The following is a 24430-nucleotide window of genomic DNA, read 5'->3' as shown; positions in this document are numbered from 1 at the left end:
AAAATAATGTGGCTCCACTCCATCCCCAGAGGGGAGATCAGTGAGGACACAGTCTAGACAGGGGTTGGACAGCAGGGAGCTGTAATTCCTGTCTTATTTGTTTTCACCTTTCCAGGGCAAGCAATGGTTCAGTTCCCATGTCTCCCTCAGCTCACAGGAAGGACCAAGTTGTAGGTTCCAGACTTTTTTAAAAAAAAACCAAAAGACTATTAAGTTTGGGTTTTGGTTTTGTTTTGTTTTTTTTTTTTTTCCCAAAAACCACCAGAAAAAGACTACTGTTGAACTTTAAAACACCTTTCAAATCACACTTTTATTATACAGACTTTTTTCAGCTTCCACTGGTAGCAACCTTTGGAGAAACTGAACAAGAGAAAATTCATAGCCACCAAAAAAACCTCACAGATTTATTTTGCAGGGGGAAAGAGGTCTGTATGTTGTGGAGGAGCTTGGAGCAAATAGACAGTATTGAGAGAAGAATCATGTCAAAAGAAGACCTGAGCTTCAAAATAATACTACAAGGAGAATGTTTTTGACTGGATTGCAAAAAGTATCCAGCATAAGGATGGGAGAGAAAAAGAAAAGCACAGAAAACCAGAGTACAGAGCTGGAATGATGACATGAGGGAAATAAGCTTCATTATATTCCAGCAAATCACAGTGCAGTTTCGTGGAAATTTCAAAAATGAAAAATAAATAATTTAGCAGGAATGAAGGCCAGAAAAGAGAAATGTGATTTAAATAGGCAAAATTAAGACCAGACTGCTTGGTTACAATAGATGATGTAGAATGAGAAAGGTTAAAAGCATGGTGGCATGGGGTAAGACTTTTTGCTAAAAGAGGGCAAATGAACGAGAGGAAATGACTGGCAGGTTGAATCTGAAAAATCAGATTTTCTGAAGGGAATTCCAGTAGTTTTCTCAGTGCAGACACGGACGTAGGAACCCAAGGGTGCACGTAAGCACCTAAGGCTAGTACTTAGTTTGGGTAGTTAACTCTGAGACAAGTCAACGTGGAAATTTTGGCTCATGTTCTCTCATTTCATTCAAGAACTTTTTTTTCCAAAAGAAATGGGAGACATGCATTTACTGTGAATTGCAAATCAACAATGCAATTTTTTAAAAAATAATTTAAAATAAAATTCCATTATTTTTTTTCTAATTACCTTTTACAAGAGACTCAACTTACTTATCTGACATAGCAATTTGTTCCAACATTGCAGAGCCCGTGTTTGTCTTCCAGTTTCCGGATATAGAAGTTCTCCTGAAAGGGGGAAAATATTACAAAGACAGCCAGTGGTATTATATTTACTATTTCTTAAATTACTCTGATTTTCACATGAAACTACCGCAGTATTTAACGTTTTTCATATCTGGCAGCTTGTAACAGAACATTTAAAATGCAAAGGATTCTAACAGGCATTGCAATTGTCAGTAATACTTCACTGTAGGCATGAAGTCTGATGGTACTGTGAAATTTCTGTTCCTCATTTATCATTTCAGGCTCTTTTTTTTAAAAAAAAAAACAGCCAACTACCATGATTAAGTGAAAGTGTTTGCAATAAGCTGTTATCAGTTATGCATGTATTGAATAGCCTGTAACATACCGTTACTGTAAATGTCAAGAAGCTGAACGTTCAGCTGCTCATTTCAAATCCATACCACTACAGGGTTAGGTCACAATACTTCAAAATCAAGATATCTATGTTTTTAACATTTCTGAAGTGATATCAGATCTCTTTTAGACTGGATTTTGGTTTCCCCTCCAGTTTTCAGTCTTTGTTAGTTTACTAACATAATCTAAATTTTTTACGTCAGGGCTAGAGTATATCATCTTCTATTTAATCTCTAAAAAAAACCCCAAGATTCGTATAAAGTTTTGAAAAAAAAACTCCTTAGACTTTAGGACTGCTACTAGGGCTGAGAAGATTACTGTTTTCTGAAACCTAAATGCTGTACTGGGAATAGGCTAAGGATACAAATTATGAAGTGTTTTCAGTTAGTAAAATAATGGGAACATCTGTAATGCATTAAAAATATATTAGGCAGCAGCTATAGTTTTCTCTCCATTTTTCTATTAACCTAATTATGAGGGTCAGTAGCAATTGTGGGGGAATGTTGACTTTTCTATGGGAGTCTCATAAAGTTAGCTGAATTTTAAAGTACCAAGTTGTTCTAAGTTGCCATGTTCTTTGTTGTTGTGGGAGGAAGCAGTGAAAGGGGAACATGCATATTGAGTGCTGTGTGTAAGGTAACTTTGCCCAATAATAAGGCTATTTTGTGATTTCTGCTTCAGTTTTTCAAATGTTATTTACACATAAAGGTGTCTACTTACAAATTTAAATTTTTAAGTTCATTACTACTCAACCCATATTCTGCATCAGAGAGATAATACTTCTCACAAATCTCAATTCAACTCTGTTGCAGACTTAAAGGTATTCATCAGCATCTACTATTTAAGGTGTCTTTTAGGAAGCAAGACGTGACCACATCACACCAAAAAAAAATAATCACCCTGAAGACTTTCAGCCAGTATTTGGTTCAGGTTCCTCACCTGCACAGATGTCACACCAGCACTACTGACTAGAGAAGAAAAGATGGTTTGCTTTAAGCCATGCTTTCACTCCACAGCGTGAAAGGTCCCCTGCGGGACCTGAAGAAGCCTTGTGACTGGATGCTTGGCTGGCTGCAATGATACCGTAGGGACCAGATGAGGACTGAAAGGGCTGCTATGGACACAGACCTGACTGGGGTCATCTCAACAGCTTGCAGCCTGGAGCTGTTGATGCCAGGTACATGACACAGAAGAACTCCAAAACAACAGGGGTTCCATTAGACAGAAGTACCCAACCAGACTGTCATCTTAAACCTCAGACGTGGTTTCTGTAATTCATACATGATTTCTTCTACTGAAATATGTAGTTTTCCCATCCTTTTTCACTTCTGTCCTGATAATTGCTAAGGGTCTTTCACATTGTTAGTTCCTCCTCTTTTACTAAATAAAATACTGTATAATATAGGAAACAACTCCTAACACTTCTGTGTACTTTATAATTAGGCTTCACATGTTTCCACTTGATTTGATCTTTGCAAAGAAGGAACAACTGTTTTAAAATTGGGGGAAAAGGAATTACGATTAGCATAAACAATTCATAGTAACTTGAGCTTCCCCTTTTCCAACACCCTTCTGCTTTATTTAATACCATTTAAAGTAAGCAATCCAAATTGTTGGGACAGGGACTTGTCATCAGAAAAATATGCAGAAATGTCTAACTACAATTCTTGTGTAGGTAGCCTGCTTAGAGCTTTGATTCAATAGCACTGTCCTTCGGTTGATGTGCTCTTCTTCAGTTTTATTGCCCTTCTGATCAAAGTGCATGAAGTTACGGATTCAGAGTATTGCTTTTGGAGAGGAGATTTAGATGCAGTGGGTTTGTATTTCTGTTTTTCTTCATTGTATGTGACCCTTTTAAGTCTATTTCCTTGAAGTCAGATGAATTCTGTAATGGTACCAAAGTGTAGTTAAGTATGCGTCACAAAGCGTTTTGGGGAGCTGTGGTATTTAGAGGGATCCAGTGCTGCATTTTGGCTATAATCTCCACTGACAGATGATAAGCACCAATGTTTTGAGTCATGGATCCACTTATACCACAATTTCCCACAGAATTTTAAAACTGAAGCTCTTAATAACTCTCTTTAAACTACAAAAACAAATGTTCAGCTGGTACTTTTTGTGGTGGCTCTCTAAGTACTCTGTTCCTGTGTCACAGAACAAAATGGGAACCAGCTGTAAAACATTATTCTACTAACATAATGTATATGTACACACATGAAGATTTTTTTCAGACATTTGGTAAATATTCTCCTTTTCATGATGCTTTGTAACAATGGATTGGTATTTCATTTTTTGGTGTGATTTAACTGTGTGAAAGAATCTAGAGAAAAAATGATTGCTAGGCTTTTAGCATTTGGATGAACCCGTAATTTCTGAGTAGAAACTTAAAAATAAATAAAAGGTAGGAGGAACAGGCTGTCATTTTAACTTATTTTTTGCTGTTCCTTAGGCCAACTGCTTCTTCTGTAAAGAAGAAACGTTTATATTTGAAAATGGTAAATTTACCATGGCTGACTCTTCCAAAATTATTCTAGACACTGAACAGCGCTTAAATTTCAAGGCAAGGAAAAAAATGTAGGGTGCTCTCCTATGAAATGTCCAATTTTTACCATAGGGAGTGAACCATCAAGTTACTAACTTGTATCTGGCAGTGTGTCATAACCATGAGGTGTTGGGCCTTGTTCCTATGACTCTGCCAGCTGGGAGCTGCAAGAGAGAGACCATTCCACTACGTTTATTATAAACAACAGGGGAGGGGAGAGGTGGGCAGCACAACACAAGGAATCTGCCTGTCAAAGCAACCAAGAAAGAAAAGTACTATTGCAGCCTTGAAGAGGCAGAAGTTGTATGAAAAGGTCTGAGACAGAGAAAGAAGGGTGACTGGTAACTGGGAGTAGAGGGAGAACAAGGCCGTAGAACAACCCTGAGCAGAATAAAAGGGGAAAGGGAGAACCTGGGGCAATAGAAAAAGTTAGACATGAGGGGTAAGAGACAGAAAGTGGTGGTCGGGGAAAGCGGTGGGACTGGACCAAATTGTGATTTGGACAGATAGGAAAGAGGAGACCTTGGGATGCAGGAGTATGGCGGTATTGCATGTCTCCAGACACAGGGCTAAATCCAGTGCAAGCCAACAATCTGGAACACCAGTGTAAGACAAACAAGCAGAACTAGAATTAACTTCCCCGGAGAAGCCAGAGGGTAAAAGCTGTATCATTCAGAAGCATTTGTTTATGATTCTTATTGCATATAGGGAGAGATGGGGTAGGCCCAACACACCTGAAATCCTGTAGGAACCTCGAGTTACAGAGTTTCTGTGCTGCATCGCTAAGAACGCTGAAAGTCACCGGCGAAGGATTCCAGAAACATCTCAACCCTCACAATTATTTCTGTGTCCTGCCTTTGTCGCTGTGTACAACTCAAATTTCCAACACACTGTTTCTGCAAAACTTAAGATAGTTCTGGGTTCAAAATAAAGCAGAAGACTGAGTGTCCATACTGCTGGATGGATCTGACCTATGTGAACAGTATTTCCACCCAGTTCTGTGTTTTCTTGAGGCCCCTCGGATGTACAGTCAGCGGCAGCTGGACTACTTGAGTTGTTCTTGAAAGGCCTCATCTTTGATGTTCTTTCTCAAATACCCCTTCGAGTCACATGTCAGGAGAGGCCAGCAGCTGCTCACACAGTTTGACCTTGTGACAGTAAAGTCTCAGGGGTGGAGGCATGAGTATGTGGCATTCCAATATCAACCGAAGGAGATATATTTTGCCCCTTCCTCTCACCGCATGCAAAAGGTTCTACTTTCTCTTAAGCTTGTTGGCTTTTTTTTTTCTAACAGTTTTTTTATTAGAAAAAATAATTTCTAATATTTTTTATTAGACAGAAAAGATTTTTTTCTAAGAAAATAAATGTAAAATTTCTAATTGTACATACTAGAAATTGTAGAATTCTAAATTCTAGGTTCCTAAGTTACCTGACACTTGATGCTAGCCCTGTCTTTAATATTATAAAACTTTTAAAGCATTTTAACACAGCTCCAACTTTTGCTTCTCTTAGTATTCATGGTTTGCTTGGAATTCCATTGTTTTCACTGATAAAGAACTTGACTGCACCTGTTCCTGACAACCATCAACATATAAGAAACCTCCGATCCCTCCAATGTTATAGGAGTTCCTAAGGAAGTATCTCCGCCTGTGTAGGGGTGTGTGCATATGTAAATGCACATGTGTATTTTTATCCATGTTTTGTTTCATTTTTCCTGCCTCAGAATTGCCAGCATGAGGGAACAAAGACATGAGATGATCTAATTTACCTTAAAAAGGTGAATAAAATGAGTGTATGTAGGATTACATTGCTTGGCAATTGAAACAGAGTAAAAATATGAATAAACATAGTTACCACAGCTCAACTACTACATGATAACCTGTTTTGCTGCTCTAGCTTAATGTTGTCTATGAAACCGAAATACCCCTTTAGCCTCTTGTATAGTCATGATCTTTAAACAAACACCTGGAATCTAAAATCAGAAGAGATTTTCATCTATACATGCAAAGGCCACTGAAAAATCAGAATTTTTCTTACATGCATTATGTTAAAGGGAGATTACTTTGTTACACTGAAGCGTTATGATTCACGTTTGTGTGAATGAATGTCATCTAACTGTCCTTAAAGGGAGAAGAAAATCTTACCCTAAATTGGTGAAAAGATACAAAGGAATTTGATTTAACAAGTCTGCTAGAAAAACAAATCCCTTTCCAACTGCTCCTTTCTTGAAATTAAAAATATAAACAAAGGTTAGCAGGAAACCCATCCTGGCAGGCTCAGCTGTTGTCTTATCCTCCTCCTCCCAGTCACAATCAACTTAAAAACCTTTGATAAATCTAGAAAGTCCAAAATACTGTCTTTCCAGAGAGTATGACAATGGAGGCATAGTCACCACATCAGCTCAGCCAACATTCTTAAACGTACTGGTGCTTATTGATTTTGAAACAAAAGGATGAAATAATATAAGTTTTTGGCTCACATGTATGCTTTGTAGTTACTGCCTATCTTTTGGATCCTGATGTCATATTTGGAGTCTATGAAGGGTTCAGTAGTGGCGTAGGTCTGAGTAAGTGCTACCACGCTGGCTATGTCCTGAAAATCGTAGTGGTTGTCTACCTTGATCTGTAGTCATCATACCACAAATAAACAGCATATACAAAAGAAAAAAAGAGTGATTAGGAATAAAATGTAGAATTCATTTGCAAATGGCATTCATGAGAAGAATGTTTCTGATAGCACCAGTTTATAAAAAAAGTAGAGGATATATCATCTGATTTCTAGATTCTGTAACATTCCTGTATCAAGAGTATCTATTTTTCTAGGCAAAATATTACCTGTTTATCTGTAGAAAGCAATTTGCAGACAGTGGAATTTTATTTTGCTTTTCAATTGTTTCTTTTAAGTAGTGATTGTTAATTTTAGATCTGCAGGCTTTAGAATTTTTCAAGGTGTGATAATATGCAATGCTAATTTATACAGAATTCTTGCTGATTCTGTAAATTGCTCATGTAAAAGTGCATATGGAGCCCATCATGGACTGTCACGTCATGTACCTCCCAGCAGGGAGGGGATGAAGGCTCCTTCATCCTGATGGATGCACATTCACATGGAGCAAAGAGGGTTGGCTCAAGACGGCAGAACCAGTTTTTTCTTATTTTTCCCACTTCTCTGCAAGGAGCCAGCCTTCTAGGAGCAGGATTTCCTAGTTGTGGAACATGGTGCCAAGATGGTGAATGGTACTAAACCCATCATGGTACTAAACCCATCAACTTTAACATCCTGAAATAAGAGGGAGGTGGAAAAGTGGGGAATGCTCATTTCGGGGGAGAGGGAGAAGGAGACTTTAGAGGACAGATGGAGGACAGAGGTGTTACTTTTGGACAGGGAGGGCACATTGCTACGGTTGACTTATAGGAAGCTGGCTGGCGTTGGGAGAAAAGGTGACTCAGAAGAGAAGTCTTAGGGCTAATGGGAGAGGGAAACTAGAACTCCAACACACTGACCCAAACTGCATTTCAGAACGGTGAGGAAAGGAGGCAGGGATTAGTATTTCTCATGCTCTCCAGTATTAGGAGAGTTTGCAACTCTTTCCAAGCCTGGAGCTTTGTTTGCTCCCACTGTCACCTGGTACTTCAGACGGAACCTGCAGGCCAGACTGCCACAGCTGTGAGATGGGACTTGTGTATTAAATGGAGTCTGGGGAAGCTAAAAGAAGTCATAAGGACTAAGTACGTGCTCTCAACTCTCAGACAGAGAATACAGAGTAATTTGCCATTTGAGAGTCACAAAACCAGACACAATGCCTGGTTTCAACTTAGTTTCTGAAAACTTATAGCATATGCAAGCTTAGTTATGACCAGTGGAAACACTAGTCCTAGCAATGCCTTTAGGGAGGACTGGGATGTGAGGAAAACCTTTATTTGGACTCTGACAGTAAGCATGTTGCTACAAAAGACTGGTATTTATTATTTAAGGATTTAAAATATTTTATACCTAAAATATCTGGTTTCTAGACATTTGACATGCTGAATATTTCTGTACATTATTTCCCTTTTCTGTGAGAGGTGAATATTGAAAGTACAGTATAAATATTCTAATACTTCACATATTGCAATCCACAAAACCTGCAGTTTAAGTAATTAGTGGTTAATTCTGCTCTCAATTAAAGTGGCTGCTGGATTTTCACTCGCTTACTAAGTACGAAATAAAGCAAAACAGTCATAGGCAAAAAAACATAACATGCAGTACAACTTGCACAATTACTGAACAAAATACAATTAAACCAGTTCTCTATTTCTATTGCTAGCAGCAAATACATTCATGGACCTTTTGGCGATTCAAAATGATAAATGTAACTATTCTCTGATGATTTATTTTAAAATCTAAAACACTTAAAGCACTGAAGTGTTTTCATTGAAAGAAAGTGGTTAATCTGCAATGACTAGAAATTTTCACTGATATCAATGAAAGCGGGATTTAAATCATATCCCATTGAAGCACCATTGTGAGATAAGTGATATCAAAACAACTGTACTCACCACTGAAATGCAATTACTTTGGAGAAAGAAAGCAGCAGTTATATAGTGGTATGAAACAATCAGAGAGAATACATTAAGATAGGAAATGAATAAAAGTTCAGTATCAAGCTGAAACTAGTAAAGAACTAAGGCAAAACCTTCCTATATTCCCAGGTCCAAAAATTTGGATTGTGCAAACAGACCTTGACTCTTAAATAGCTTCATTGCAGTCAACTAAATTAATAGATAAGGTTCTGCTTCGAGAAAGCATCTCGGGATGTTTCAAAGAACATCCTATATAGGACAATGCATAAACTGGAAAGGCACCAATGTGAAAATATATGACACATTTTAATATTTTCCTAAAAAGAGATGCTTTCTTGAATAATATACAAGCAGAGATTTGCAAGGGTAGGTATCCAAGACAGAATTTAGACAGTGAAAATTTAAGATATCCAGGAAATGAAAGAACATGCAAATTATTTTAGACAAACACCCAGCCTCCTAACATGCAGTAAGTAGCATCTGCACCTTTCCCATGCCTGAGTGAGCATGTCCGATCTTCACAACAACAGGAAAAGTTGGCATTGTTAGCTAAGGGGGGAAACAAAAAAGACATGTTAGAGATAGCAGCCACGAGTTAAATGAATAAACTACATCATTTATGAAAATTATTTAAGCATGACCTTAATGCAGCCAAAGCTGTTCTTGCCATGCTGTTATTTGAACTGTTACTACAGACTGTGTGTTCTGATGAATTACGTGTGTGTTTTCTGAGTGCTGTGTTATTCTCAGTACAAGCAACTGATGTACTTCTACCTTAACTTTTTTGTATGCCATTCTTTTGACTTCACTTTTTAAACTGAATTTCTGCTATTTCCTATTTATGTTTTGCTATGGCATCTTCTGACCCATAAATTCACACTCTCCAAGGTTATAATCGTTGTTGTCAAATCAATCATCTTTTCCCCTTGATTTCAATCATTTAGCAGGGTTGTAAATTCTTTTTGTGACCACTTATGAAAGCAATGATGTCTAAATCACCAAAACCCCCTTTCTTTAAAGGCAGATCCTTTCTCTAGGAAAGATTCCAGCTTCTGCATAGAATGCAAGTAATAATTCAGCCATTGATTAGGAAATGGAATATACAGAGGCACATTAATACGCTTTATTCAATAAATGATAATGATTCTGTCTCTCAGAAAGTTCTGTGAATACCCAGGTTTATTTAGATCATTCATGTGAAGAAGTTTTAGATCTCCCTGACATGGGTACAGCTGGCCCTTCTTTGTCTTTTTCTTCCACTTAAAATGCACATATATTGAACCTCTATCAACCAAGCATAAATACAAGTACTTAGTAGAACTGGATTATAACTAGAATAAAAAAACAAAACACACCACCCTCAACTTGTAATTAAACTGGGGAGCAGCAGAACAGTAAGTGTTAAGGGGTCTGAAGCCTTCATTTAATACCAAATTTTAACACAGTAAATACAACCAAAGGCAAACCTGATGCTTTAGAAAATAAGCTGACAATTCTTAAGAAATTTTATGAGAAATTTATTTTCCGAATACTTAGAAAGGATTGTCAAGAGGTTAAATGGAGTTCACACTTATCTCACTGTGCTTTGCACAACAGTGCACAGAAAGGCACAAACACAAACAGCTATACATGGAAAATGTCACGGGATTGTAAATATTGACATTAAGATCAAGAGATAAAGAACAGGAAGGTCACTTGGCTTTTGGTAACATCCTGAACTATTTGTAGGGTTATAAAGCTAATTAAAATTCACACACACGTTTCCTATATTTTAAACATTTATTTTCAATATGATTTAAGGATGCCTGCTTTAAAAATACTTTAGCTGAAAGGCTAATCTGCATGAGAACAAGTGGTCATCCACTGCAAGGTACATACTCTGCACTACTTACCGTCACATTCCCAGCACAATACATCAAGCTCTTTCTTTTCTTTTTTTCTTAAAGGACTTACTCTGACTTTCCTAAAATGCATACTGATGCAATATTGTTTTCTTCAGACTTTTTTTTTTAAACATATAAAGGACATCTAAGCAAACAAAATCAAGTTGCTTTGTTTTTGACAGAATCTCTGTTTCTGTTCTGCCTGATGAGAAGAAAAAGGAGGAATGTTTGGATCTACTCTTTTAACACAGCAGAGTTTTCAAAGCCTGATGAAACTGCAGGGTCCTACAGCAGTCAGCAACGCAACACAGGCCATGGAGGTTTTCCATTGATTTCTGCATCAAACTGAAAGCTGGGGCTAGTGGGTCTTTTCAGAACACCAGATTCAATTTAAAGACTTGCAGTTACAAAAAATCTACTGCAATCCTAGTTAGTTTAATCCATTAGTTAAGTAAAGTGTCATATATGTTTATCTTCTGCCAGGGCATCCTCGAGATCTGAAATCAAGGATTACTGCCACAGGCAAGCAGACCATTCTGAAACACATCTGTTGGTGCTTTGTGTCACACGCACAACTGTAGCTGCCACTTTCCAGTGCCTGTGTAAAAGTAACTTGCATTTTTTTTGGCAGAAATTCTGGGTACTTAGACTAACACTGTAGGAATTAGTAACTATGAAAACTTGGAAAGTCTTTTATTTAGACTCTTGTGTAGGAACCACTTCAAGTGTTGGTCTTTAAATCCAAAAATAAATTTAATTGCCTTTTCCAGATCTGTTTCAATTTGATCAATTTAAGTTAAGGCATGTAAGCATGAAAAATATTGATTACACTCAAAATATCCAAAAGCACTTGCAAAAGCATTATACAGTAAAGGTCACCTATACAGCAAATTTAAAAATTTTGCTAAACTGTAGGGATGCAAAGCCCTATATAGTCAACATCTAGTCTTTTATTGCTTTCATAATTTAATATTTCATATTTTAGCCACTTTTTTCCCCAAAAAAATTATTTTTGGGGAGGGGGCGAACAAATCATTGCCTGACTCAAAATTCATAAGGGCAGCACCACATTTTTATGACTGAGCTATAAACCACTGAACCGGGTTTTGTAATGGAAATGCTGGCAGACCTGTAACTATAGCGATACAAAAGGCGCTCCTGTAATTAACAGTACCACGTATCTTCCCATGATTCCAAAGCTGTGGAATCCTCTGCAGGCCGCAGGAACAAACACTAACTTAAAAAAGAATAAAAAAGAAACTGCTTTCTCCCTCAAAAAATGCACTAACATCATCTGAGGCAATAGAGTTCATTTTGCTGTGGAGTCTGATACCAAGATTTCCTGTGGGATACCACATCCCAGCACAGACACAGAAAAGAGCTGGCAGCAGGTGGAAAAGGCACTGCATGTTGCATTTCAAACATCAGACGGAAGAAAAAGCAGGTAGCATCGAAGGAAGACAAATCTTAAGCCATCCCAGTGCTTCTCTTGTTTCTGTCTACGCCTGTGACCAGCCCATGAATCCAGGGCTGAGGGAGTTGTAGTTGTTTTGGGTTTTGAACAGCGCTGTCTTCATTCCTGCTCTTACTTTAATTACGACAGTTCTCCCTTTGTACATGGGGACTAGACACATGCCATCACGCAGTTGCTTCCCTACCACTAACTGGTTTCCAGTTGTGCATGGCATCGCTCTGTCAAGCAATAACAAAGCCTGAAATTTCTTACCAGAAATATAGAAAACCCGATCTGAGTCCTGCCCTCCCCTCTTCCCAGTCTGCTCTTTTATGTTAATTTCAGTCTTAACGTGACAGGCAGTCTCAAGGCTTCTTAGACATTTGGGTAAACATGAGGTACAATACAACTGTGATAGTGAGTGAAAACTTACCAGCTCCATGGGTTTCCTTTTAATTTACATTATAGTTACTTGGTAGAGGGATACCTTGGAAGAAGAGCTAGCATGTATCAACGGATCCGCTTTAAACACAGCTGATACTAATAGGATTTACTGCATGTTCTCCTTGAAATGTATTGTTTAAGAGGAAGGGCCATTGTACAACATATGGCTTATTTTCCCAAGGTTTTTCTTAAATTCAGAAAAGTATTAATTCTACTGTGATAATTAAAAGTTGAGAGGAAAACAATCAGAAAAGACCAACAACAGAAATTATATTAAGAAATGTGGCAAGTTCATATGTATGAGAAATGGAAATGGACTACACTGCATGAACTCTTGCACACACGTGTAACATACATCAAATACATTTGAATATTTTTTAAAAAATTAGGATAAAGAGGACTTCTGTTATAACTTAAATAACAATGCAATAAACTATTGTTACTAGAGAGAAAACAGAATATATGTCAAGCATGCAATACAATTTTTCATAGTTTATCTGAATATGATTGGATTGATAATAAAGATTAGCAGCAACTGGAAAAAACGGGTCTTTGTAGGAACCCCTATATAAACCAACAGAGATACATTACTGATACTTGCTAATACGATATCATTAATCAAAATAATGTCACTGAGTATTAAAAAAATGTATCAGCTCCTAAATACTAAAAAGACAGATTCAGTCTACATGCTTTCGTGTCTGCGTTTTTAACTTCTTACATCGTTATTTGAAATAAATTGAAGTCTCATTTCAAGAGAACCTTAGCATGAAATAAGTTGCACAGATCACTTCCACGTATGGGAAGTGTCCCATGTCCCATGTCCCACTAGGTGCAGCTGCTGGTAGGAACTACTTTGATCTGTGAACTTGAAGACATGTTCCATGGGACAGCAAAAAGATTACGTTTCACAGATAAAAAGCAGTAGTAAAGAATCTTTGAAGCAGAATCCTTTTAAAACTTGGATAACAGAAGTAAATTCCTAAGTTTCAAACTGAGAAATATTTAGCATGGAAGTTGCTTTGCTGAAATGACATGGTTTAATGGCTTCTGTCGTATACTAATAGCGTGAATTAAATCTACTTACTTAATGACCAGACAAATCGAATGGTTGTTACCACAGGGCACCTTCAGCCTGGGAGCTCACTCATGTTTGACGTGAGTCTTAGTGAGCGTAGCAGTAATACTTTAAAACCTCTTGGCAGACTGGGCTAACACCTGTCTAAGTGTTAGAAGTCTAACCTGGCTTGGTTAACGGCACTGTGGAAGGGTTCAAGGACAAAGGAGAATGAGGGATTAAATGCTATAAGCAATTAAATCTCTGATGGAAATACAACAGTACATACAGTGTTTTTAATAACATGTCTATTTTTCCCTATCCAAATAACTATTAGGATTTTTCATTCAGGAGCTCACTTGCATGCTGTTTAACTCTTTACTATCACTTTATTTTACCTAACTATCATTTATTTTATTTTTTTCAAGGCAGTCCAGTTGAAAAGAATTCTTTTAGTGTTGTTGTATGGATGTCACTGAAATTGATTCTGTATTAGGCTTAATATCGTTTTTCATATAAACACATTTCAAGTTAATTGGGGTAGTCCTCACAGGAGAGATTTTTCTGGAATGAGTGGATTTGATTTTTCAGCCATGTACTTGCAATGGGACGAGAGCAGCTGACAAACTGGCTCAGACTTGAGCTTCACTGGTAGGGTTTCTAAATGCCGTGAGGTCTGGACTCCACAACCCCCATAGGTAAACTGGAGGCCAATGTACAAGACTCATACTTTCAAACCACTTGCAGCAGCAACTGTAATATTATTTAATTCTTTAAAATTACTGATAATAAAACAGACAGTAACCCCTCAACACCTCTCGCTGTTGCAGATTTGCCGTTCCTTTTTCACTGGATCTACTCATATTAGTTCAGTAAGAACAAAGACAGTACAGTAGGAACTCATGACACACAGTATTTCCAATTTTCCATTTGCTTTTTGTTTCCCATACTACTGACAGGCGACTAGCAAAGTAACTATAGTTGCCAATCTGGCTGCGTTCAACAAAACCAAGCATACCCTGACAGCCCCAAATTAAGAAAATACAGTTAAAGATAAAACTGTATCTGACCTCTCAAAAGTTGGTCAAGATTTTTTTTCTTGTTGAGAAAAGGAAGGAATCCATATTCTTCTGGAAGATTTCATTTGTTATCCAAACGCAGAGTGTTTGTAAAAGTCAGCATTAGCAGCATCCAAACCACCTGGGTATCTCCACTGGCCTACAATACATGGCAGGCCAACGACTACCAAGCCTGGGGTGCTTGAGTTGAGGTCACCGCTTCGGAACTGCCAGGCAGTATGTGCAGAAGAACCAAGAAGATACAGTTGGGCATTAAATGAAAAAAAACCACAACACCAACAAACAACCCCAAGCAATGAACAATATAAAACCTGCTCTGTGGGAAGGAAGCTATTGAAATAGACGCTACAACTCTGACCTCTGAGCAGTTAATTAATGAAATTATAAAGCTCAGGGATACTGATCCGATCAATGTGGTACTCATGAAGAAGTGCTCTATTTTTACACTATACTGCTACCTGTATTTTCAATGCTCTTTAATAAAAAAAAAAAAAAGTAAAATCGTTAGTCTGCTGTAGTATTTCTTATTAAGAAGTACTTCATACTTCTCTCCTCCTGAATTAATTGCTGAAATTTCCTTTAAACTGAAATTTGTGTACTGTGCATGCAGCTCCAGTGTAGCAGCAGGGGAAAAAAAAATCCTGTTACTTGAACATAGCAGCAAGAGTCATGTCCTTCCAGTGAACCTGACAAAATAAACTTGTGTTTTACAAAGAAACAAAACACACGTTGTAACTAGAGGCAGCTGGCAGCACCATTAGTCTGGTGAATGTAGGTCCACTCTTAAGGATTTGTGTAGCGATCAGAGATTTGACATCCCTGTTTTACAAACATATTTCTGCCTTGTCAGTTTATTCTTTTATAACTCGAGCCAAACCTAAAGCTCTTGGTCAGAAATCCTACTTAATTGTTTTTCTTTTTTTTCCTGAATGGAGTCGAATAAGTTAGTTGCAGGATGTGACATAGTTTTACCACAATAATTTTTGAAGGCATTGCCTGATTAAAGATAAACTTTGAAATCACAGAACTGTACACACCTGGTCATGTTAGGTTCAATGACTAAAATGCACCCCATCCCCATTCCTGTCTGCCCAGGAGCCCTCTTGGTTATTGGCACTCTAGGACATCTTCCTAGGTGGTAACGGTGCCCAGAGACCTCTATATAAAGCCACCATGACTAGTCACTAAAACTACTTCCTTTTATTACTTTATCTACTACGAAGCCCGTATACTCTTAACTAGGTTCAAATTTGAAAATGAAATGCCATTTGCTATATTCTGATGATTATAGATAACTTCAGTTTAATTTCTGACCAACATACTCAAGAGAATATAAATTTCATGCATGCAAGTTATCTGATAATAGTAAAGCTGACTTACAGTTAGAAGCACTTCTCCTAATTAGATGAGCATGAAAATCTAAAAAGCCAGTTAATTTAATGTTTCTCTTATTGACGTCACACTAGCAAGGATAATTATTATTCATTGCTTCTTAACATTTCATCTGCATCAATGTTTTAAAATTGAAGATCCTTTGTATGAAGAGCTTACAAAGATAAGTATAATTTCATTGTATTAATCTTTAATATCTGGCCACCTAAAGATTTCATAGATCTGCATATCATGCTTTTTGCTGTAGGAAGAAGTATTCTAGGTTGATAGATTTACACAGTACCTACAGGCACCATTATCATCTTCTATAATCTCAAGTGAAGTTTTATTTAGGTAGCCAGTAATCAGCTATATAGTTAACCTTCACAGTCTTAATCTGTATTATTGTTTATATTTTTCTATAGGTAATGGAAATAATACCAAACCTTTCCTACTTCAGAAAATGTCTGGAATTTTTAAGTCTGGCTTTCTAGAGTGTCATGCTGCCATTTCTTCACTGTAAGTCTATTAATTTAAGATAAACCATTAAAATTTATAGCTTCATACACTAAAATGCTCAAAAGTTTCTAAGGTCTTCTGCAATGTAAGTATTTTTGAACAATGCTTAGGGTTACAGAATATAAGCTGGTTTATTTCGAAGAGATATAATTTGAATTCTTGTAAATTTACTTTGAATTCTTCTAAGATATAATGTAAAATATAATCAAAGCTGTATATAAAAATAAAACCAGGCAAAATCATCTGCTAAAAAAAAAAAAAAAAAAAAAGAAAAAAAAGAAAGCCCTCTGCTGGCCACAATACTGAAAACAGTTTTTTGAAGGTAGTGTTCACCCTGGCTTTAATGTCCTCATGGTTGAGTTGACTAGAAAAGCCACCATAGGAAAAAAAGAGGGGAGGGGGAGGCAGGAAGTAGTGACAAAAAACCCAGATGTTGCATAAACATGACTTACCTCAAGTTGAGTGTTTAAATATTTATCTTTCCAATAATGCCCAAGCAAAGTTCATTTAACCACTCTAGTTCCATGTAATTTATTTGTGGAATATGCATCAGCCTAAATCTAATTTTGCTCTGCTTACTTTGGAGAAAGGAAATTAAAAGTGAAAAAATGAAGGTGGCCTTGTATTCATTTTTTCTTTCCCAGAAACAGGCAGGAAGAGTCCTGAATCAATAAACAAGTGGAAGATGTACTTGCTCTGGTCTATGCAGTTTTCAGAAAACACAATCTCAAGATAAAGCGTGGGCCTAGCCATGCAGAAGCTGTCCAATACCAGCAGGGGTAGCCCAATATATTCCACTCTTCACTAAGAAAAGCAGAAACATCAGGCTCAAATCGCTGTTATTCTCAGCAAACACAAAGAATGATTCGGAGACGTCGAGCCAGATTTTCCACTACCTTGTCCCTTGACAGAAAGAAATAGGTGTAAAATTCTATCTGTAAGGAGTAAAGTTTTATACTTACACAAGTGGCAAGCCCAAGGAGAATCTGATAGGGTTTGCATTACCTTTTTAGAAATAGAGACATTAAAGAAATCTAAAAGCTCAAGTGGATAAAAAGTCGAGCTTTAATTTGACTAGTGTGCCAGGTAACCACAGTCAGGCAAATGCACCTTAAATGTGATTTCTTTATTTAAAACAGAGGGTTAAAATGGCTTATAAACAGTATATGTGCAATATAGATCAGCCTCAGGGAAATGCTGGGCCACCTCAATCCCCACTGGAATTAATGGGATTAGATGCAAAATTGGGAATTCTGAGTAGCCCTTTTACACAGTGCCTTCAATTGTCATTAACACCACCGCATAAGACTTCAGAAATCAATCCTCTTGGTAATCATAAAAATCAATCCAAGTTTTGACATGATCTTCATGTACAAAGTGAGACTATCAAGTAGGTTTGAACCAGGAAATCCATCTAAAATACCTTTGTCCCCACAACTGTTTTTCAATTAAAAAAGAATAGCTATCTAAATCAACACAGAAGTGCTCTGGTGGTAGAAAAATCTTCTGTTACCAATACCTGTATAGCATGAAACCAGAAATTGTCATTAATAAGGAAAACATTAAGTATAATAGCAGTGAATAAAAAAGAGTGGTTCCCATAGATCTCTAGTAGAAATTCTGGAGAAGACAAAATCTTTGCAGACACAAATTATATTTTGATTCCTGGCATGTCAGTGTTTCGTTCAGTTCCTACCATTCTACCGAGTATTCAGCAAAATGCTGCCTCTAAAATCAAGTAACTTACCCTATAAAGAAAAGGACTCAAGTTGCTGTGACTACAAACCGTATGGGGTTGTTTTACTGTAGTGTTTAGGAAGTGACAGCTATAAATACCCTCCCTGTCGAAGCAGGCTGTAGTGGAGACACTGGAATTTTAAATCCAAGAAAGCTCATCTATTTTGTGAAATACTATTCTAATTTTGACTTTTCTACATGATTGTACAGTTTTTGTACAGGATGTACACTGTGACTATATCAGGTAAACTAAAAGTAGTTTGGAGGAAAAATAAATGGAATGCCAAATGAGAACTAAGGAGAAAAGAACTCCGGCAAAGCGTCAAGGAGGCAACAGATATACTATTACCGTGGAGAATTCTGCCTGCTATCGTTCTAAAATAAGATTCGCTCGTCACAACGGAGAGAAAATAAGATTGATAGAGATAAAAAAATACGCTCTGTAGACTGCCAGAAGCTAAGGTACAGAGCAGGCAGTGCAACCAAAAGACACTGTGTGGATGCAAACTGCTCGGCAGCTGGAAGGGACAGCAAGGTGTCTGTTGCATAGCTCATTAGAATTAAAAAGCCTTTGAAAAAGCTGTACAGACAATCCCCGTGCAACACAGTCTGGCGCTCCTCGACAAGCATCAGGCTCCAGCCTGCCAGAGAAATACTGACTGTCAGTACCCAGGAATCTACAAACAGAATGCACCGGGCTGCCCCTCGTGAAACATGGAAAAGCAGAGGGGAGACAGCAGCGCTAGGAGATAACACACCAGCACAGGGCAGACAAAGGCAGCGCTCCTGGGGGGTTATCCTGCAGGCCTGCGGTGCTGGAAAAGGCTGACGGCGAGAGAAGCGGGCAGGCACAGTGGGGAAGGGCTGAAAAGAAGTGTGGGGCAGAGGTGACCTGGCAGCGCTGCCTCTGCCCATGTCATCTGTAAGGGTGATACACCTGACCGGTCACCTTCGCCCCTGCTAAGTCCCAGGGAAGAGATGAAAATATAAAGTTAGTGGGAGCTGGCTCTGGAGTGCGGAGGAAGCTGCAGTTCACTCCATGGGACTCTGTGCGTACGGCAGCCAACAGGAGAGCTAGTGTTTTTAATACGGGTCTCTGGGGGCCGTTAGAAAAGAAAGAAACAATGATGGTAATTAATGACCAGAAGGCTGTTGATAGATGCTAATGCTTCATAGTAAAACTTAACAAGGATTGTGACAATCCACAGCACATAAAGCCCCTCCAGAATTAGAAATCCTGTGTGAAATTAGAGTTCCCACTGAGAAGAGATGAAGCTGATGATAGATTTGACTGCAGTCAGGTCTCCTGCCTTGTCTCAATGCTGTACACATCAACAAATACAGCAGATTACCCCCAATCCTCTTTATTTTCTTGCATTTTACTAGAAAACAGAAATTAGTTGTTCAGTACTAGACCTAGATAGCTAGACAGAGACGAGAAAGTGCCCAGGGTTTTTTTCTAAGGTGTCAATAATTAATTGAAGGAATCAATGACTAATCCTAAATAAATGAACTTTTCTGGGTTTTACCAGCAAGCGCTACCTGTATAACGATATAACCAGGGAGTGGGCACTGTTTCATCCTGCTGCCTTTCATCCTGCACCAGCACTACAACATAATTTGCTATGACATCATGGCTTACTGACCAAACTAAAGGAAAAGTGACATCACCACATACAGCAAAGTGAAAGAAGCCCTGTACTGCAGACCATTTATGCAAACAGTAAAAAGACTGTTTCTGTATTCAGTCTGCTTAAATTTATAACACTTTGGCTATAATTTCTCTGCTATTACTTAAGATACAAGATTATTTTGTTTAAGTTAGTCAAGGAATATTTCTATCTCTTTTGGGAATAATCTTTGTATTTCACAAGATCAAAATCTAACTCTGACACAGAACTTAGGGTTTCTTTTAAACTCTTTTAAGGGAATTTTCCTAATACAATGAAAAATACTAACAATATACAATAAAAAAAGGTCCAAGAAGGTTCAGACTGAGACCTAATGCTTGCTGATACTGTTCAGTGGTAACAGGTACTCAAACACTGTACTGATATCACTAGAAGTTACAGGTAATATTTGTCTCCTCTAAGAAACAGACTAAAATTGCTGAACATTTCTGAGAGCATGTTCCTGAGTATAGGGATTTCCAGACTTAATAAAATCCTTTTCAAATGCTATGATGTAAATATGTCTTTGTCTAAACTCTGACAGTAATTTGACAAAACTTACTGTTTCAGAATGAAAGTTTACCAGAAAATAGGGGTCCTGCCGAGGCTTCAAAATTTGTTGGCCTTTTACACTTTAATGATGAGATTGTACCAATGTTGTAATGAAGAAATGAGAGAGACGCCTACCAAAACACTGCTCATGAATTGGACTTGCGTGGGAAGCAGAACAGCCAGTTTCAAGTGCCGGCTTTGGAGGAGTCACCCCCACACCCCAGGACGACGGTGTACCTGCCCGCCTTCCCTGCTGTGCGTGCTGGGGTTGAGAAACCTTTTGGCCACAAACGTCACTAAAATCCACATTACTGATGAAAGGTCTTGCTGTGTACAACGCATCCCAAGCCTACCCCTTCCAATGCTGAGCAGGTGTGGAGGCACCTACAGGGAACATATTTAATGTTTTATAAATGGCTCTTATGGCCATTTGCTTCTCTAAGTGTAATCATGCTTTAAATATTCCACCTATGTACAGATGGCTTTGAAAGACTCTAAAAACCAACTGGATTACTTCAGGGGTAGCTGAAGGCAATACTATATAAGATCATAATTAAAATGAGGTTTCATGGCATTTGCGCAATTACTGTATGAGATTTAGTTTTAGCATTGTTATGTTTCTACACATTCAAATGAACGTATTTAATTCTCAGCTCTGCCTACAAGATAATTGTGAATTGATTTTTAACTTGTCACAAATGATTTTTAAATTTTGTTATGAGCATAATATTTTTAGTTTTGTTGTACAATTAGTTTGCTTGTACTAGATAAAAGTCTTTAGGAGCTGCAGTTTGATGTGCTGTTCTGGACAATCTTAGCCAAGATGTGTCTTCATTAACCATCGAGTAGGTAGGCCTGACACTCGATGTTAGAGAAGACAGTTCGCCCAGCATATTTCTTTATTATTTGAATTTTACTGGAACAGTAATCAAATTGGTCTATTTAGATCACCTATAGCAATAGTCATGTGATGTCATCTGGAAACCAATCAATGGCTCTCAGTTAATTCCTTCATCACTTTCTAGTCCTTCTGCCTTACATGAGACTTGAAAATCAATAGTCCTAGAACTACTGACCACAGGGGCCATTAAAATATCTGCTACATTTTGGTTTTCTGTTGGGTTTGATGCTGGGGTTGTGTTTTGGTTTTTTTTGGTGTCCTTGTAGCTTGAACTTCCTGTGTAAGGTTTCAGCCTCACATCTTTTTTACCCTTTCACTCACATGAAAAGCTTCCTGAAAGAAGTAAGTTTCCCTAGGTAAGAACGGAGATGTTAACAGGTCTAAATTATTTTCAGGTGTTAGTCCTGGACTTTGATCCAACCTTATGATCTGAAGCCAAAACTTCAGACTGGAAAAATAAAAATCAATGTACAGCTGCTTGTACTAAATCAGGACGTCTTGTACAACATTCCTGGTTCAGTTTTGAGTGTGGATCTAAAATCTAAAAATGAGATCCATTTCTAATAATTCTGAATATTTGTGACTGAATGTGTGTCTGGGGGGGGGGGGTGTGTGAGAGGAAAAACAAAAAGAAGAATCAGACCACTAAGAGTTGTAAAACTGGCCTCTTACTGTTCAAAAATAAAATAAATCTGCTGCTGGGAAAAATATACACACCTTTATAAAGATGACAAGCTACTTTGTGTACACCTAAATCTCAGCCTCAGCAAAATAAATTTTCATGAGTCTGGATTGAAATGGTTCAAATCAGGTTAATGATTTTTCAGTTCATAACCTAAGCTTGATTTGTGAAGTGACAAAATATGCAGTCCTTTAAGCAGTCCTGTCCTGTATATCAATCTATTGATGTATTTTACTCCTCTCTAATCAAACCTTACATTGCTCTCTCATGAAACGACTTCTTCATAATAGGGGGGATACAAGTTGCACATATCCAGATTGCTACAGCAACAAAAGGTCTGACGCTGAAAAAGATTTCCAGACTCTTGCGTTTATGTCTGTGTTCCACGTATAACATGAGCCAGAAAACACAGATGCAGATCTGTGTCGATTAGGACTTGTACATTAATAAGAAATGCAGAGAAAGAGCCGTGCCTTCTATATACACCATTGGTATATTTTTTCCTTGTTATTTTAAATCAAATCTGTGATGAAATAATAAAAAAATGCCTTTTATTGCAGCTTTTATTTTTAATTCATTATTCCTTGTAACAACCAATTGTTCAAGGCTCACAAATAGAGCATTGAAATGTTTCCTTTTCATGAATGAAGTTCTGTCCAGCCTGCAAACAGGGACGTCATTTCAAGAAAATGCACAGAAGTGCAGGGGAAGATCAGGGACGGCAAATGAAAACAGAGCTTAAAAAAGGACAGCTTTGTTTACTTGACGAAGATCGAGAAGGTAGCAAAACTCAGTTTGATATTCAAACTGGAAGGAAATTTACTAGAAAAAGAGAAAATCTCTCTCCTCTGCCAAGATCATAACATCAGCTTCAGATACTCGTAAAAGCTGTTTTTGTAAAGGCTTTTGATTTTGGATAGTTCTGCTAACTTGTAAGAGCAACACTGTACGGCTTGCTAAGGTATAACCTCACTCCTGGGACAGTAATTTCACCAATGATGTGCTTTTTCCTTACAGGAAGGCGGGGTTAGGCGTTGGTTTCGGGGCCATAAATAAGAGGGTCCTATGTCAGGGAAATTAGAAGTCAGTTAACATAAGCATATACTCGGAGCGAGCATTAGAGGGCTTTCCTAAACCACCCAAGCCTGCCGAAATTGAACTGCAGGCGGAAGAACTCAGAGAGCCGTTAGGAAGTTTAGAGAGAAAACCAACAGTAAGAAAGCATTTTCTCCTGGCTGACCGACCAGCTGTGCTTAAGGCAACATGAACGCTGTAGCCAGCACCTTGTTGTTTCCAGTGCTTCTGCTGCTGACCCACAGGATGGAGGAGCTGGTGGAGGCGTGCAGCTGTGCCCCGGCTCATCCGCAGCAGCTCATCTGCGACTCGGCTTTAGGTGAGTCCCACCGGCTACGCGCCGGCAGCTCGGAACAGAGCAACTCTGGCTGCTGTGAGGGTGGCTTGTGCAGCTGCAGAGGAATATGTTTAACCAGGTGGGCTCAGTCTCTTGAAAGATTTTAAAACAAAATGACTGCAGAGGTCCTTTTCGAAGAGAGCGCTGTGGAACAAAGGATTAAAAAAAAAAAAGCCACCAAAAAGCCCAAACTACAGTAGCTGTTCTGCTTTTCTTGTTTTTCCAGAACATTTTGTGGTTACAAATTGTTGAAATACCTGTATTTTTACTTTTTTTTTTTTTTTTTTTTTTTTTTAAATAGGAACGGCTTCTATATTAGGTCCTAACTGAGAGTAAGCAGGGAAGAATACCTGAACTTTCAAATGGCTACTGCTAACAGTATCTGTAATAGAATATTCCATCTCAGTAGATCTGCTATGTGTAAACGATGGATATAGATATTTTTATAGCATTTTGGGGGGAGTGGGGGTGTGTGGAAAGAAGATAAGAGTCCCCAGTGATAACATGTTGAAACACTTGATCCTTGTTCTGCTATACTACAATTTATACAATTTCTTTAATTGGTTATTGGGGGGGGGGGGGGGGGTCATTTTCAAAAAAATACTTGAGCAGGAAACCGATAGGCCCTTTATTTTCTGCAGATAAACTGGCTACAGCAGTTCTGTATAAATAAAACTTTCCAGTCTTTAGGAGAACTGTGTTTCATGATATTCAGGCAGGAGCATAGTTGTCAAACAATTTATAGAAAGCAACTAAAGATCTCAAAATCAGACAGCATGGGGATGAAAATATGTGACATTTTGCAGTCTTTTGATTTCATTAGCTCAAGCTAAGGCTGGTTAGCTTCCATCTAGTGTGAACAGTAAATGTAGAACATGAGTTTCTAAAGTGTCACAAAATTAGCATCTCTATGGGGCAGGCAATACCTTCTGCATACTGATTAATTGCTTTTATACC

General features: G+C 38.0%; 2 protein-coding genes across 2 annotated transcripts in view; one reads left to right on the top strand and one right to left on the bottom strand.

Annotated features, from left to right (window-relative positions):
* The window catches only part of SYN2 (synapsin II), a 196166-nt gene that overhangs the window by 44165 nt on the left and 127571 nt on the right, over positions 1-24430 (bottom strand). The window contains exons 6-8 of the mRNA XM_080386165.1: positions 9201-9263; positions 6632-6774; positions 1185-1259 (exon numbers count right to left, since the gene is read on the bottom strand). Of these exons, the coding sequence (XP_080242291.1) occupies positions 1185-1259; positions 6632-6774; positions 9201-9263 (281 nt within the window). The remainder of the gene's footprint in view (positions 1-1184; positions 1260-6631; positions 6775-9200; positions 9264-24430) is intronic.
* TIMP4 (TIMP metallopeptidase inhibitor 4) overlaps positions 9280-24430 on the top strand; it is a 45621-nt gene continuing 30470 nt past the window's right edge. The window contains exon 1 of the mRNA XM_080386207.1: positions 9280-23455. Coding sequence (XP_080242333.1) covers positions 23326-23455 — 130 coding nt within the window. The 5' untranslated portion in view covers positions 9280-23325. The remainder of the gene's footprint in view (positions 23456-24430) is intronic.

Source organism: Falco punctatus, assembly GCF_963210335.1.
Source record: "Falco punctatus genome assembly, chromosome: 4".
NCBI lineage: Eukaryota > Metazoa > Chordata > Aves > Falconiformes > Falconidae > Falco > Falco punctatus.
This window is presented reverse-complemented; position numbering and strand designations above follow the sequence as displayed.